This window comes from Ceratotherium simum, chromosome 3 (genome assembly GCF_057802395.1).
Source record: "Ceratotherium simum simum isolate JZ-2026a chromosome 3, ASM5780239v1, whole genome shotgun sequence".
Taxonomy (NCBI): Eukaryota; Metazoa; Chordata; class Mammalia; order Perissodactyla; family Rhinocerotidae; genus Ceratotherium; species Ceratotherium simum.
In genome coordinates, this window is record NC_141902.1 from 39,399,596 (window position 1) to 39,415,487 (window position 15,892).

General features: G+C 44.8%; 1 protein-coding gene across 4 annotated transcripts in view; it reads left to right on the top strand.

Moving 5' to 3' along the window:
- Positions 1–15,892, top strand: part of CAPN3 (calpain 3) — a 45,022-nt gene that overhangs the window by 12,797 nt on the left and 16,333 nt on the right. For 3 of the 4 annotated variants that reach the window (XM_004421462.3, XM_087425878.1, XM_087425868.1), the window contains exons 2-7: positions 7,971–8,040; positions 9,657–9,775; positions 11,348–11,481; positions 12,485–12,653; positions 13,513–13,656; positions 15,546–15,629. In XM_004421462.3, coding sequence (XP_004421519.1) covers positions 7,971–8,040; positions 9,657–9,775; positions 11,348–11,481; positions 12,485–12,653; positions 13,513–13,656; positions 15,546–15,629 — 720 coding nt within the window. The remainder of the gene's footprint in view (positions 1–7,970; positions 8,041–9,656; positions 9,776–11,347; positions 11,482–12,484; positions 12,654–13,512; positions 13,657–15,545; positions 15,630–15,892) is intronic. The other variant, XM_004421466.3, reaches the window with a different exon arrangement.

Genomic DNA, 15,892 nt, shown 5'->3' on the forward strand with positions numbered 1-15,892 from the left:
GGCCTGGTGTTGCCCCTTGACCGTGGGCTCAGGGGCCTCCAGCCAAAGCTGCTGACTCTGATCACGGCCTTTCCCTGGACTGTGTTCATTTGCATGGCGCTGCTGAGGGTGGAGGAGCTGCACAGACTCCGGTCCAGTCACAGGAGGATTAGTCCCGGACTGAGGGCACAGTGGGAGAGAGGCTGCAGTGAAGGACCAGCTCTACTACCTGAGCGGTCACCATGCCCTACCTGCTGCCAGGATTCTTCTGTGACCGTGTGATCCGGGAGAGGGACAGGAGAAACAGGGAAGGCACCATCACACAGCCCCTCAAGTTTGAGGGGCAGGATTTTGTTGTTCTCAAACAATGGTGCCTGGCTCAGAAGTGCCTCTTCGAAGACCATGTGTTCCCAGCAGGTGTTCAGGCCCTGGGTTCCCGTGAGCTGAGCCAGAAAACCAAGATGAAGGCCATCATGTGGAAAAGGCCAAAGGTAGGGATAGGAGGGACAGAGTTTCAAGAGACAGCTCCTGGGGATAGGAGGTCAAGTGGTCCAGAGCCTAAGGCCAAGGATCTGCTCTGAGCAAATGGCTTATCTAGGTTCTCCTACTCATGTGCCCCCAAAATACCTTCCTGGCTTCCTCCTGAAGGAGGATGTTATTTTCTACCCCTGAACTAGAGATTCTTATAATACTTTATAGGTCCCTGAAACTGTAAATATTTTTAAGAGAGCTAATGCACTGACAAATTCATAGTAAAATAGTAAGCTATAAGTGATCCTCACGGTTCTTCTTGAGAGCAGGTATTCTGGGGGTGGGACAGTGGTGTGGTTCAGAGTCCTAAGGGTCACGATTTCAAGGACAGTTCCATGGAAGGTCATGAACAGTTAATAGGGGGCTGCGGGAGGCTAAAGACTTGCCTTCTCAACCTTTCGCCTAAGGCTGGCTATCAGTGATGTGTCACTTCTGTTTAAACAGAAAAGTCCATGCTGACCAGCCAGACTCCTTACAGGGTGAAACAGTTTGCTCAAGGATACCTTACTGCGCAACTTAGGAGTCCATTTATTTTAGTGGAATAGGTCAAAGCACTTCTCCCTGCATGGAGGCACTTACAACCCCAAAGGGTCACTGCATTTAGAGCAGGCAAGGAACTCTCTAAACCAGGGAGCTCCAAGGCGGCATGTCTGCAACCTAGTGGGTCTGCAAGATGATCCACTGGATTGCATGAAAAAATATTTGAATTAGTTCGGTTTTTTAAATAAACTTTTAATTTTAGAACAGTTTCAGATTTACAGAAAAATTGTGAAGCCAGTACAAAGAGTTCTCATACACCTTGCACCCAGTTTTCCGTTATTAACATCTTACATTACTCTGGTACGTTTGTTACAATTAGTCAACCAAAATTGATACATTATTATTAACTGAAGTAAATCCATACTTTATTCAGATTTCGTTAGTTTTTTTTTTTTTAATTTTCTTTTTCCCCCAAAGCCCCAGTAGATAGTTGTACGTCATAGCTGCACATCCTTCTAGTTGCTGTATGTGGGACACGGCCTCAGCATGGCCGGAGAAGCGGTGTGTCGGTGCGTGCCCGGGATCTGAACCTGGGCCGCCAGTATCGGAGCGCGAGCACTTAACTGCTAAGCCACGGGGCCAGCCCGTGATTTTGTTAGTTTTTACCTAATATCCTTTTTCTGTTTCAAGATTCCACCTAGGATATGACACTACATTTAGTAGTAACATCTCTTTAACCTCCTCTTGGCTGTGACAGTTTCTCAGACTTTGCTTGTTTCTGATGATCTTGATAGTTTTGAGTACTAGTCAGGAATTTTGTATAATATTCCTCAATTGAACAATTTTCTGCTAGTTTTCTCCTGATTAGAGTGGGCTTATAGGTTTTGGGGAGCAAGATCACAGAGGTAAAGTGCCATTTTCATCACATTATATATCAAGGGTAGAGACTAGCAACATGTCTGATCATTGTTGACCTTGAGAACCTGGCTGAAGTAGTGTTGACCTTGAGAACCTGGCTGAAGTAGTGTTGACCTTGAGAACCTGGCTGAAGTAGTGTTGACCTTGAGAACCTGGCTGAAGTAGTGTATGTCAGTTTTCTCTACTGTAAAGTTACTTTTCCCCCCTTTTCCTTCTTTGGAAGCAAGTTACCACACATAAGCCCAAATTTAAGGAGGAGTGGGGAGTTAGATTTTACCTCCCTGAGGGCAGAGTATCTACATCAAGTCTTGGGAATTCTGCATGGGAGCTTTGTCTATTCTCTCTATTTGTTTGTTTTTTCAAACACTTACTTATATCAATGTGGACTCATGGATATTTATTTTGTATTTTGCATTAAAATGCAATACTACTTTATTTATTTTGTTGCTCAGATCTTTCCACCGTTAGCCATTGGGAGTTCTTTCAGTTGGCTCCTGTGTCCATTGGACATACCCTTATTATTGTGGGGGTTTTTTTCTTTGAGCACTTTCTTACTTTTTGGCACTACAAGATGCTCCAGGCTCATTTGTATATTTCCTCCCCCAGTCCTAGAAGCAACCATTTCCCCACGGAGCCCTGGTACCTTTTATTGGAAAATAGTGTTAAAAACCAAGATCAGGGTGCCAAGTGTGCTCATTGCTACTGGGGTGTCATTGTCATTGTCCCTCTCAGCTGATAGACAAAGGAAATATATGTGTGGGCTAATCCTTGTATTATACATATGTGTATGTATACATATCTATAAATATTTCTATATGTAACTATCTGTATCTACAATAAGTGGAATATGAGTTCTTACGGACTTATACCAAAGTATTTCTGTGTGTGTGTGTGTGTGTGTGTGTGTGTGTTATTGTAAATGGAATTTTTTTAAATGTCAAATTCCAGTTGTTCATTGCTGGTATATAGAAAAGCAACTGACTTATATATTCTAACCTTCTATCTTGCAACCATGCTATACTTGCTTATTAGTTCCAGGAGGGTTTTTTTTCTTTTTGTCATTTGTTGGGGTTTTCAACACAATCACGTCATCTGTGAATAAAGACAGTTTATCTCTTCTTTTCCAACCTTTATAACTTTCATTTTCTTTTCTTGTTTTATTGCATTAGCTAAGACTTCTAGTATGATGTTGAATAAAACTGGTAAGAGGAGACATTTTGACTTGTTCCTGATCTTAGGGGGAAAACATCTAGTTTCTCACCATTAAATATGAAGATAGTTGCAGTTCTTTTAAAAAGTGAATGTCCTAAGTTGAGGACATTCCCCTCTATTCCTAGGAGTTTTTATCATGAATGGGTGCTGGATTTTGTCAAATGCTTTTTCTGTATCAATTAATATGATCATATGATTTTTCTTTTTAGCCTGTTGTGGTGGATTACACTGATTGATTTTCAAATGTTGAACCAGCCTTGCATACATGAAATAAATCAACTTTGGCTATGGTGTATAATTCCATTTATACATTGTTGTATTTGAATTGCTAATATTTTGTTGAGGATTTTGTTTCTATGTTCATAACAGATATTGGTCTAGGGGCCGGCCCCGTGGCTTAGCAGTTGGGTGCTCGCGCTCCGCTGCTGGCGGCCCGGGTTCGGATCCCGGGCACGCACTGACACACCGCTTCTCTGGCCATGCTGAGGCCGTGTCCCACACACATCAACTAGAAGGATGTGCAGCTATGACATACAACTATCTACTGGGGCTTTGGGGGGAAAATAAATAAATAAATAAATAAAATCTTTAAAAAAAAAAAAAAAAAAAACAGATATTGGTCTGTAGTTGTCCTTTCTTGCAATGTCTTTTTCTGGTTTGGGTATGCTGGACTCATAGAATGAGTTAAGCAGTGTTCCCTCTGCTTCTTTTTTTTTATTATTTTTTTTTCCCCCAAAGCCCCAGTAGATAGTTGTATGTCATAGTTGCACATCCTTCTAGTTGCTGTATGTGGGATGCGACCTCAGCATGGCCAGAGAAGCGGTGCATCGGTGCGCGCCCAGGATCCGAACCCGGGCCACCAGCAGCGGAGCGTGCGCACTTAACTGCTAAGCCACGGGGCCGGCCCCCTCTGCTTTTATTTTCTGGAAGACAATGTAGAGAATCAGTATCATTTCTTCCTTGAATGTTTAGTAGAATTCGCCAGTAAAATCACCTGGATCTGGTGCTTTCTTTTTTGGAGGGTTATTAATTATTGATCAAATTTCTTTAATAGGTATAGCCATATTCAGATAATCTATTTCTCCTTGTGTGGGTTTTGGTGGCCTGTGTCTTTCAAGAAATTAGTCCATCTTTATCTAAGTTATCAAATTTGTGGGCATAGAGCTATATGTAGTATTCCTTTATTATCCTTTTAATGTTCATGGGATCAGTAGTAATGACCTCTCCTTCATTTTTTTTTTTTTTGGTGAGGAAAATCAGCCCTGAGCTAACATCCATGCTAATCCTCCTCTTTTTGCTGAGGAAGACGGGCTCTGAGCTAACATCTATTGCCAATCCTCCTCCTTTTTTTTTTTCCCCAAAGCCCCAGTAGATAGTTGTATGTCATAGTTGCACATCCTTCTAGTTGCTGTATGTGGGACGCGGCCTCAGCATGGTCAGAGAAGCGGTGCACGGGTGCGTGCCCAGGATCCGAACCCGGGCTGCCAGTAGCGGAGCGCGCGCACTTAACCGCTAAACCACGGGGCCGGCCCTCCTTCATTTTTGACATTGGTAATTTGTATCTTCTCTCTCTTTTTTTCTTGGTTAGCATGGTTAGGGGTTTATTAATTTTATTGACCTTTTCAAAGAACCAGTTTTTGGTTTTATTGATTTTCTCTATTGTTTTGCTGTTTTCAATTTCATCGATTCTGCTCTAATTTTTTATTATTTTTTTCTTCTGCTTGCTTTGGGCTTATATTTTTCTTCTTTCTCTAGTATCCTGAGGTAGAATATTGTTATTGATATTAGATCTTTCTTCTTTTCTAATATATGCATTTAATGCTATAAATTTCCCTCTAAGCCCTGCTTTCACTGCATCCCACATACTTTGATATCATATTTTCATTTTCACTTAGTTCATAATATTTTTAAACTTCTCTTGAAACTCCTTCTTTGGCCCATGTGTTATTTAGAAGTGTGTTGAAGGTAAACACGGTATATTGAAGATTCTCTACTACTGCAAAAAGTGTGACTCCATTCAAATACCTGGACCTCAAACAGATGGAAGAGATATCCGTGTAGATATCAAAACTATTTCCAAAGAGTTATATTCAGAGTTTTACTTCCATCCCTATTCCCACCACCTTATTCCTTTCTTCCTCCTATAGGTAACCTTCTCAAAAATTAGTTCCCAAGTAGTCAGCCCTGGAGTTGGTGGGAGGTGGGAGGATGAGGAGTGCTTCTGAACTTATAGATCCAAGGAGAGGAAGCTATACCTGTGAGAGCTAAAAAATGTAGCCAAAATTCTAGTATTTGAATCACTCTATAATATATTCCTTATAACAGGGGCAGAACATACAGCAGTCAAGTGTCTCAGCTGGTAAGTAACAGAGGCCAAATCAAACTAGCTTAAACCAATAAAAGCTTATATAACTTGAATGCTCAAGGGTGATGTTGGATTTAGGCACACTGAATCCAGCCCTCAAACCATGTCATCAAGACATTATTATCTATCACCTCCCTCCTCTCTGCCTCCCCCCACTGCCTTGTCTGTTTCCTCTAGCTGGCTTTATTCTCAAGCAGGCTAATGTCATAATGGGGCAAAGATGCCACTGGCAGCTTCAGGCTGACACTCTACCAGCTTAGCAACTCCAGCAGAAGAATGTATTTCTTTCTCAATAGTTACAATGAAAGTCTTGGCCCATACCTTATCGGCCCAGATTTGGTCATGTGCCCATCCTAAACCAAGTACTCGCCCCTACTATATGTCTGGAGCTGAGTGAAGGGGGAAACCCACCAGAATGACATGGGCTGACAGTGGGGTTGCTCCCCAGTGGAAAATCGACGTATAATCCCAGGAGAAGGGGGAATGTATTTTAAGGAGGCAAAACACTGGGGAGACAAAAATAATGTATGTCCACTATACCTTAATTGGCTCCTTTGTTTTTTAAGAGGAAGGAGTCTTGTTTGGAATAATGAGTTTTACATTTTCTTAATGGGAAATGGGTTTTGTTGGGTTATTTTTGCTGAGGAAGATTGTCCCTGAGCTAACATCTGTGCCAATCTTCCTCTATTTTGTATGTGGGTCGCCGCCACAGCATCGCTTGATGAGTGGTATAAGTCCGTGCCCAGGATCCGAACCCATGAACCTCAGGCTGCGAAAGCAGAGCACGTGAATTTAACCACTCCACCACCAGGCTGGCCCCTGGGAAATGGTTTTTGAAGACCACAATCTGGATGTTGATGTTCTCTTTATTACAAGATTGTTATTGCTTCTAGTTTTTCTTTTAGTGCAGAGAGATAGGAAATATATTTTTAGAGAAACAAAAATAAATTTAGTTATATATCTAATTCAACTTTAACATTGCAAGGTTGTTACTTAACTTATTCAGTTTTATAGTGTTACATGTTTTCTTTTATACTAAAAGAAACTTAGTTCCTAATGCCATTAATGTAAATTCTTATTTCCTTTATTCTACAGTATACATGTCAAAGTTTTAAAATAATAACAGTATATATTATTATTATGTCTTATGGTTCATATTTCTTTATTGTTTTGATTTTTGACCTTAAGATATATCCCAAAGGGGGTAAACAGTCAAAATGCTATATTTTAAGTCACTTGAAATCATTCTTTTTATATGTGTGGTCATGCCGCCAACTATAAATAGGCAACTTCCTTGGCATCAGTTTGCTTTCAGCTTTTACAGATTGCTTTTTAAAACTATCTTTTCTTTAATTTTGGCTTTTAATTCTGGAAAAATTTACATGGCTCCTAAGTCAAAACTATTTCCAAAGAGTTATATTCAGAGTTTTACTTCCATAACTATTCCCACCACCTTATTCCTTTCTTTCTCCTATAGGTAACCTTCTCAAAAACTATTGTTTTTGGTTTATCCTTTCATTGTATTAAGAGTTTCAGAGGGGAGGTGTGCATGGTGTGGTCTAAGCAAGGCTTTCCATCTAGCAGGAGGGATAGATCACTGAGAGCAGGGAGCCAAGGCTCACTTGGGTGTACCAGGTTGTAGTGATGGGGGGGGCAGCAGGGGGAGACAGAGAGAAAGAGAGAGAGAGACAATTGTGCCACAGGGAGAGCAAGTCTCCTTGAAGCTGTGAAGAATGGGGTTAAAACCAAAACACAGAATCTATAACTATTTCAAAATTTAGAAAGTTAAAAAAACGAAGCATAAGACATCCAAACAAAACCAAGAGCACCCTCTGCTGGCCTCTGTTGGGCTGCACATCATCGGTAGGACCCCGACTTGAGAACTGCTGGGCCAGGGGTGCCCTACTGGGTTAGCTCAAATCAAGAAACGCACCTCCCAAGATGGGGAGGCCGGCGAGGCCCACACCAAAATTTCCTCTCTGCTCTCCCCAGCTCTCAAGTCCTGTGGACCCTGGGATATACGCTGACTCTAAATGTCTATGTTGCCACATCTTGGGAAGAAAGATCCTTATTTTCCCTCCTGGACCTCTTTTCCTGGCACAGAAAAGAAAAAAGCTAGAGTGATGCTTTCTATTGTCCCTTTGCCAAAGCTGTGACAGTAATGACACCACCCCAACTCTCAAGGCGCATCCTCACTCAGACAGCATGACAGTGTGAGGGGGCGGTGTGGAACAATGAGAAAAGGAGGCACGCTTCTCGCTTTTACCACTTACTAGCTGTGTGTCCTTGGGCCAGTTTCTTAACCTCTCAGAGCCTCGGTTTCCTTATCTGAAAAATAAGAATGATAGCATCCAATTCACAGGCTGTTTTTGGAAGCTTAAATGAGTGGTATGTGTAAAACTCCTATACGTGATGCCAGGACTACATATGGACCTCAATAAATAATAGCTACTACTACTATTATTATTTCCTTTTTGTTTCACAGGAAATTTGCAAGAATCCCCGATTTATTATTGGTGGAGCCAACAGAACCGACATCTGTCAAGGAGATCTAGGTAGGAGTGCCCCTCGGGTCATATCCAGCCTGACAATCAAGGGGTGATTAAAAGATGTGATCCCTTTACAGAAGTAAAGGGAAAATAGTCTGTTTTTGCTTTGAATGACTTTTGGGAGGAGGTTTTTATAACATTACTTTATGCTCATTTATCTATCTGCTGGTGATTGCTTCATTTAATTTCGCTTCCTCCCACATTTCTCATCAGTTCTTTGTCTTGTGTCACGGGAGGTGTGCTTCATTCCGCAGCCTCCCTCTAGAGTCTCGAGGACACTAACCACCCCACTCAGCAAGACAAAAGCTCTGTTTTCACTGTACCCATCCTCCTTAGAAGACAGCTCTGAAACTGTCTGTGTATCACGCATGTCCCTCAGGCACGTAGCATCCATGAACACACACAAAATGCAGTACTGAAAAGAGTGCTTTTACCTCGAACTCTTGTTTAAATTGCCCCAGAAGAGCTCCACATTAAAGGAGTCTTTCAGCAAAGACATTTGCCATGTGGATGAGCATCTGATTTTCTGTCTGTAGTTAGCTCTCTGTTCCATCAGACCTTCCTCTCTCTGGGCATCGTGTTCAGGAAGTATTATCCTGGGTGTGGACTGCGGGAAAGCTCTGTGAAGGGCTTGAGGGGAAAGGGCACCCAAAACTAAATGAAAGGAATTAGGCTTATTTGGCCCCAGAAAGAGAGGCTGAGGAGGTTTTGGGTATCTGGGTTCCTGCACGGGAAGGAAGGCTGCCGGCAGAGCCCTGGGCAAGCCAATAATCCGGAGCTTGGAACCAATACACTCTTTCAAAGGAGAGGCTGGCTGCTACAGGGGGGCCGGGAGGAGGGGGCTGCTGGCAGCTCTCAGCCTCCCCTCTGCAGACTCAAGGATGCTATCACATCCCGCACAGCAAAACAAAGGCCCTGCATAGCTTAACCCATCCACCTTAGAAGGCAGTTCTGTGACTGTCAGGGTACCAGGCTGCCCCTTAGGTGTTCACACACACTCACACACACACACACATACACACACACACAGCAAAATGTCGCCTCCAGCTACATATAGTACCGTGCCAGAAAGAAAGTTCAGAGAATAAGAAAATGTCTCCATCTCCTTCCATTGCCAGCGGTGTCTCAGTGCCCCCTATAGACTGGTTCCAAGGCAGCTGTCTAACTGTCTTTCCTTACAATACAAATCTGCTTGACTGATGGCTCTCAGATGCTCAGTCTCTGCTGAGGTCAGAAGGGGAAATGGACTCACATTGCAAAGGTATGGGGCAGGGTGGATTTCCTACAAGTGTTAGGAAGAACAACCCATTATGACCTACTGCTCTGTCTCCATTGAGATCCAAAAAGGAAGTGAGCTTACATTGCAGATGGAGGAATTGCCTACAGCCTTCAGGAAAACCAGTCAGGAAGGAGTAAGTTACCCTGTGGATTGCATTGTTAAGGGACTGCTGTCAGACTCCTTCCCTGGGTGGACCTGTCTGTAAGGTCAGATCTGGAAGAAGGACAGTGAGCCAAGTGGACCCCATTCTTCAGAGAAGTGGAGCAGCCAGCTGGGATTGGGTCTTTTTCTTCCCTCGAGGTGCAGGCCCCTCCTGTGACCTGTGCCCCATGCTTGCCTGCAGGGGACTGCTGGTTTCTCGCGGCCATTGCTTGCCTGACCCTGAACGAGCGCCTGCTTTTCCGAGTCATACCCCACGATCAGAGTTTCACGGAAAACTACGCTGGGATCTTCCACTTCCAGGTGAGGTCATGGGAGTGTAGTTCAGAGTGTAGTTCAGCTGCAGTCCACCCACCACTGGTCTCCTAGCCTTGACTTCCCAGTGGCTCCAAGAAAGGTTCCACCCACCCTCCCAGCCATGGCTGTGGGCAGTGACTCCCCTAAGGCCCCAAGCCTGTGAGGAAGTGGTTGTTTATCTCAGCCTCCCCAACCCCCTACACCTTCCGTTCTGCCCCAGAAAGGCAGGAAGACATCCTGTTTGCTGGTGTGGGTCTATTTTTGCCTCTCCAGCTGGCCAGCTGCTGTGTTATTACCCGCAGCCCTTCCCAAGCAGGTCCCTGAGACATTAGCACTGGGAATCTGTAGGGCCCTTTAGGTTGTAAAGGAAACCCCATCCACAACTGTGGCTCCTGTTTACTTGTTTCCCTTTAAGGCAGATCTGTACCAAGTCTATCACTCACCTCTTCTAGGCCCTGGATGAAAAGTCTGGTTAATCTGGGGACCAGGTTTCTGGTTTGGCCCAGAAATGAATCTTTTGGTTCCAGAATCAATTCAACCATTGGAAATGTTCTGGATCCAAATTGTCCTGGCATAGAGCCAAATTCCTGGGTGCCAGCCCAGAACTGAAGTGAGTTCCATGTGTGGGGATCTAGCAGATACTGGGGTTCCGAAGTGTCCATCTGTCTCCAGCCCTGAAGGCTCCTCATGTCCTGAGACCCACCCAAATCATCAGTTGATGAGCCTGCTGATCTCGTACCCCAGGACTGAAGGCCCCAGAAAAGGTCTTCTCTTCAGGTTCAGGGTCAGTGTCCTGCTGCCGTCCAGCATGGGTAAGCCAGCCAGGCCCTGAATTTTGTTTCTGCCCTGTGCCATCAAGCTGATACTTTCCCTCTGACATTTAAAGGATCTGATATCTAAAGGGCCATGAGTACAAAGATCAGAGAGATTTTTGCACTCTTATCAATAAGGGAAAAAAATGTCATTAGAAGGAAATTATACTACATTTGACTTTCTTCAGCTGAAAGCAATTTGTTCAAAAAAGAACAATATGCAGAATGGACATTATTGGACAATGTTCCTGCTACAACCAGAGTACACTCTGGGTCACTTTTGTCTTCCATGACAATCCTTCTTCTTCAGCGGCAATTTCTACCTTGTTTGTTATCAAGAAATTCACAAATCAATACATTACCTTCCCCTAGACCAATAGTTCTCAACCCTGCTGCACATTAGAATCAGCTGAGATTCCTACGAATACCGACATCTAGGCCCCACCCCAGACCTACTGAGCAGGAGAATGAAAATCCCAAATCCTCAGATATTCATGGAGCACCTACCATCCCCAGTACTAAGCTGGACTCTGCAGAAGAGACAAACTGGTTTGTAAGTCACTTCCAGCCTTCAAGGAGCTCAAAGTCCAGTTAGAGAAAGATTCACACACTCCAAACCCAGACTAGTATGAATAAGCACCAAGATGCAGAGCCAAGGAAATGGGACTGCTTTGGGATCAAAGAGACCTCTAAGGAATGTGAAGTAGGGACACACTTCCCAGTGGTAATCTGAGGATGTGACTCTGTGCTTGATGCTTCCGTGCAGTTCTGGCGCTATGGAGACTGGGTGGACGTGGTTATTGATGACTGCCTGCCAACTTACAACAATCAACTGGTTTTCACCAAATCCAACCACCGCAATGAGTTCTGGAGTGCTCTGCTGGAGAAGGCTTATGCTAAGTAAAGCAACACTTTAGAATGTGAGGCAGGGCTAGAGGTGAGGAGGTGGGCTACAAAATCCAGCCGAGGACTCACTCACAAGAGGAGGCATGTGTCTACATGTGTGCATACATGTATGCATGCGTGCGTGCATGTGTGTGTGTGTTCAACTGGGACCCAAAGTCAGAGAAGATCAGGTCCAGGGAGCAATGGCTCTAACTAAAAACACTATGTTTAAGAATAAAAATGAAGGGGCTGGCCCAGTGGCGTAGTGGTTAAGGGCACGCGCTCCACTGCAGCGGCCCAGGGTTCACAGGTTCAGATCCCAGTTGCGCACTGATGCACCGCTTGTTAAGCCATGCTGTGGCAGCATCCCATATAAAGTAGAGGAAGATGGGCACGGATGTTTGCCCAGAGCCAGTTTTCCTCGGCAAAAAGAGGAGGATTGGCGACAGATGTTAGCTCAGGGCTAATCTTTCTCACGAGAAAAAGAAAAGAATAAAAATGAAGACGTGTAGGAAATCTTTAGTTTTAGCTTCCCAGAGTGAGCTCTTTAATTCTGCCTTCATGGTGGCGTTGCAAGTCCTAGATCCAAGCATTATATCTCTGGAGTTCAGATCCCAGGGTCTTGCTTGGCTCAACCTCATGAGTTGTAGAATATTAATAAAGCCATGTTGTCTCTCAACTTAGAAGCCCCACCCCAGCTACTAATGGCTTTAATAGAGCCCCACCTCAGAGTTCAGGGTATAGTGGAAAGAGAACTGTCAGGAAGTGGGAATAGCTAGGTTCTGGTCCCAGTGCTTCTGGCTCTCTGTGGCCTTGGGTGAGTCATTTAGCCTCTGGAGCCCTGTTTCTCCACCGTGAAGAAATGGAATCATAGTACCTATCCCATTAGCTTACAGAGTTGTTGGAGAATTGGATGAGAGAACGTCACAGGATCCACAAGTAAAGTTCTGGTGGCAATGGTGCCTGGGTCATATTTCCTGGAACCCTGTGACCCCAGGTTGGTCTTCCTCTCTCCGAGGCTCCACGGTTCCTATGAAGCCCTGAAAGGTGGGAACACTACAGAGGCCATGGAGGACTTCACAGGAGGGGTGACAGAGTTCTTTGAGATCAAGGAAGCTCCCAGTGACATGTACAAGATCATGAAGAAAGCCATCGAGAGAGGCTCCCTCATGGGCTGCTCCATTGATGTAAGTCTGGGGTGTGGCGTGCAGGGCAGGGAGCAGCCAAATATAGGGAAGCCTTACCCAATGAATAGCAACGTGGGGCTTTCTTCTGGGACAGGGTGAATGTTTTGTTTTAGGAAGCAGGAACTGGCTCTCAACTTTCAAAATTGGGAATTCCTCAAGGGAAAAGAGTTCCTGGAGATCAACAAAGAGATTGGGCAAGGACATATCAATCTGGAATATTGGAAATAGGTCCAGAGGCCTATGTCAGTGCGGGCCTCTGTGCCCAGTGCTGCTCAGTCCCAGCATGCCCCCATTAAGCCAGCCACATACTTGGCTATGGACCTGAGCCTACCAGTTCTCTAAGAAAGCTTCCCAGTCATTGAGCATTGATTGTATCTCTCACCTGGGACATGGGCTTTGTGTTGTAATCTGCGAGAAGCTCAGCCTGCGGTCCCCCTCTCAGTGCAACAAAGTGGTGTGAACTGAGACGGGAGCCAAGGCTAAGGAGATGGCAGACTGGCCAGGCCTCCTGTGTTTCAGGAGACACACCTGCCCTGGGGGCTGCTCAGTGTTTAATAGCTTTGGCGCTTTCCATTCTTGAGGAAGGGGCCCAAGCTGAATTCCTGTTCCTTCCTCTCCCAATACTCCTAATGGGTAGGAAAGCCTGGGGAGATCAGTTAGCATAAAACACCCATAGATGAACATTTTCTTTCTGTATCATTTTTCTCCATCTTTTCTCCATTCATGGTCTGTTTCTCTCTCCTGTTTTCCTTTGTCTGTCCCCTCTCTTCCCTCTGTCTCTTTCCTTTCCCATCACCCTCATTTGTTTGCTCTCTCTCCCTCTCCTGGACTGTCCCCTGCCCTTCATGTCGGACCTCAGGATGGCACAAACATGACCTATGGAACCTCTCCTTCTGGGCTGAAAATGGGGGATTTGATTGAACGGATGGTGAGGAATATGGATAACTCACGGCTCAGGGACTCAGACCTCATCCCCAGAGACTCAGATGACAGACCAAGCCGGGTGTGTACACCTCCAATTGTCCAGACCCAATTGACCATCCCACCTACGCTATTGGTGTCAAACTCCCCTCAGCAGCCAGTGCCTTACACACAGACCCCCACCGGGCCTCCCAAGGGTCTGGGTTGGAATAACTTGCCTGTTCCAAGGCTCCTGAAAAAGGTGGGAGAGACAGGATTTGGAGAGAATCTCTGTGGGACTGCCTTTATACTCCATGGTCCAGGCAGTTTCTCTGATAACAAATTAACAGGCAGAAATACAGGTGAGACTTCAATTATTTTAAAATATTTCTCCTCTCCTAATTCATTCATTTATTCATTTAGCACATATTTATTGAGCTCCTACTGGGTGCCAGGCATTCTTATGGGAAACAAAGAAAATTCTCTCCCCTTTTCACTATTCAAGTAAATAAAGCAAAGTCTCTCCCCTCATAGAGTATTCATATTCTAGTTCTTTCAGAAGCAATACATGCTCAGTGACGAATACTGAGCCATATAGTAAAGCAGAGGAAAAATTAACCTACATTTTCCCCATCTAAAGATAATAACTCTTAACATTTGGTATATGTCCTTTCAGCATTTTTCAATGCACACAATCTAAATTTTTATTTTTAAAATGTTGTCAATGGTATGTACCTCTTTGCAGCATGCTTTTTTCCAGTTAACTTTATATTCTTATGTGCCAATAAGAATTATATTCTTTTTTTATGAGAATTATATTCTTAATGTGTCTCCCATAACATTTTTTAGTGGCTGCACAATATTCCAATGTACAGATGTTATTATTTATTTACCCAATACCCTATTCTTGGAAAATTAGATTGTTTTTCTGATTTTGGCTATTATTTTTAAATGCTATAATGAGCATCCTAATAGATAAATCTTTGTGTACATCCATGATGATTTCCTTAGGACAGACTGCCAGCAGTGGAATTGCTAGGTATGCACACGTAATGCCAAAAGACTCATTTCAAATGGTTTCCCAGGTCTAGAACTGAGGGATTCATGAGCCTCCTGCCCGCTCCCTTTCTACTCAGCGTGATCTAGGTCATATGAAGATTGAGATCGGGAAGAGGCTGATGCCAAAAGCCCAAGCCCCACACACACCCCTCACCTTGAAAAGGGCTCCAGGAATTCCACAGCCCAGCACGGCTTTGGGAAGCTCCTCTTAAAGCTGTTAACGTTATGAGGCAAAGTGAAGCCACAGAGATCCCGTCCAGGGCTCACTGGGCTTTGGTGATCCTACCCCTCTGCCAAGGATTTCCCACGGCTGCAACTTGGAAATCTCTGCAAATGGCAGAGCTACCCTTACGCACAGTCATGTCCGAGCAGGACTCTCCTCTGTCCTCCTCAGAATTCTCTCCTTGGGCACTGTGACTCTTGATTTCTTGAACATCATGTTCTAGGTGGGTGTGGAGGAGGTGAGGGGATGTAAAGAAAAGGGTCAGACCTATACGTTTCATCTAACCCCTTTTCTCAATCCTTCTCTTCCAGGAACAGTCAACCCTGGGTGGGCTCAGGGGAAGGGGGAGCCAGAGTCCAGGGCAGCCTCCATCTGTCTCTCTTCCTCCTTTGAAAGGCCCTAAGGGATCTAGAAGGGAGGGGCTCTCACCCACCTCGCATCCCATCCTCTATGTTGCTCTCCGATGGTCAGACAGACCTTTTCAGGGCAACCAGCTTGAGGGAACCCACTTGTCTGGGCTGTGTCTTCTTGACTCTTAAGTCTTAAGGGGCCAGTGAGTGTCTTCTCAGGATTGGGAGAGAGAGTTTCAGGGAGTGGAGTAGTCTTCGTCCTCACAGAACCCAGAAAATAGAACCAGTATGAACTTTATCTCAGGCAGCAGAACTTCTACTCCCCAGCCCCTGACAAGCTGTCGGGTTTTCGCTCCACAGACAATTGTTCCGGTTCAGTATGAGACAAGAATGCCCTGTGGGCTAGTCAGAGGCCATGCCTACTCGGTCACTGGGCTGGAGGAGGTAAGCCTGGTGGGGCTTGGCAGGACGGGACTTGAGGAGCTACTTGGGTAGCTCCCGCAGTCAGGACTTAGCTTTCTGTGTCCGTGCGTATCTGCAGAGCTTGCCTCCAATCACGGGGTCCACTCAAGGCTCAGGCTAAACGCCAAACACCTGGCACCATTGGGACTGGTAGAGGTGGATCTTGCCACAAGATGGTGCTCAGTTGATCTTCGTTTTAGTGCTGAAGTTGGCAATTTTCCCAGCATTTCCAAGGAACACATAGA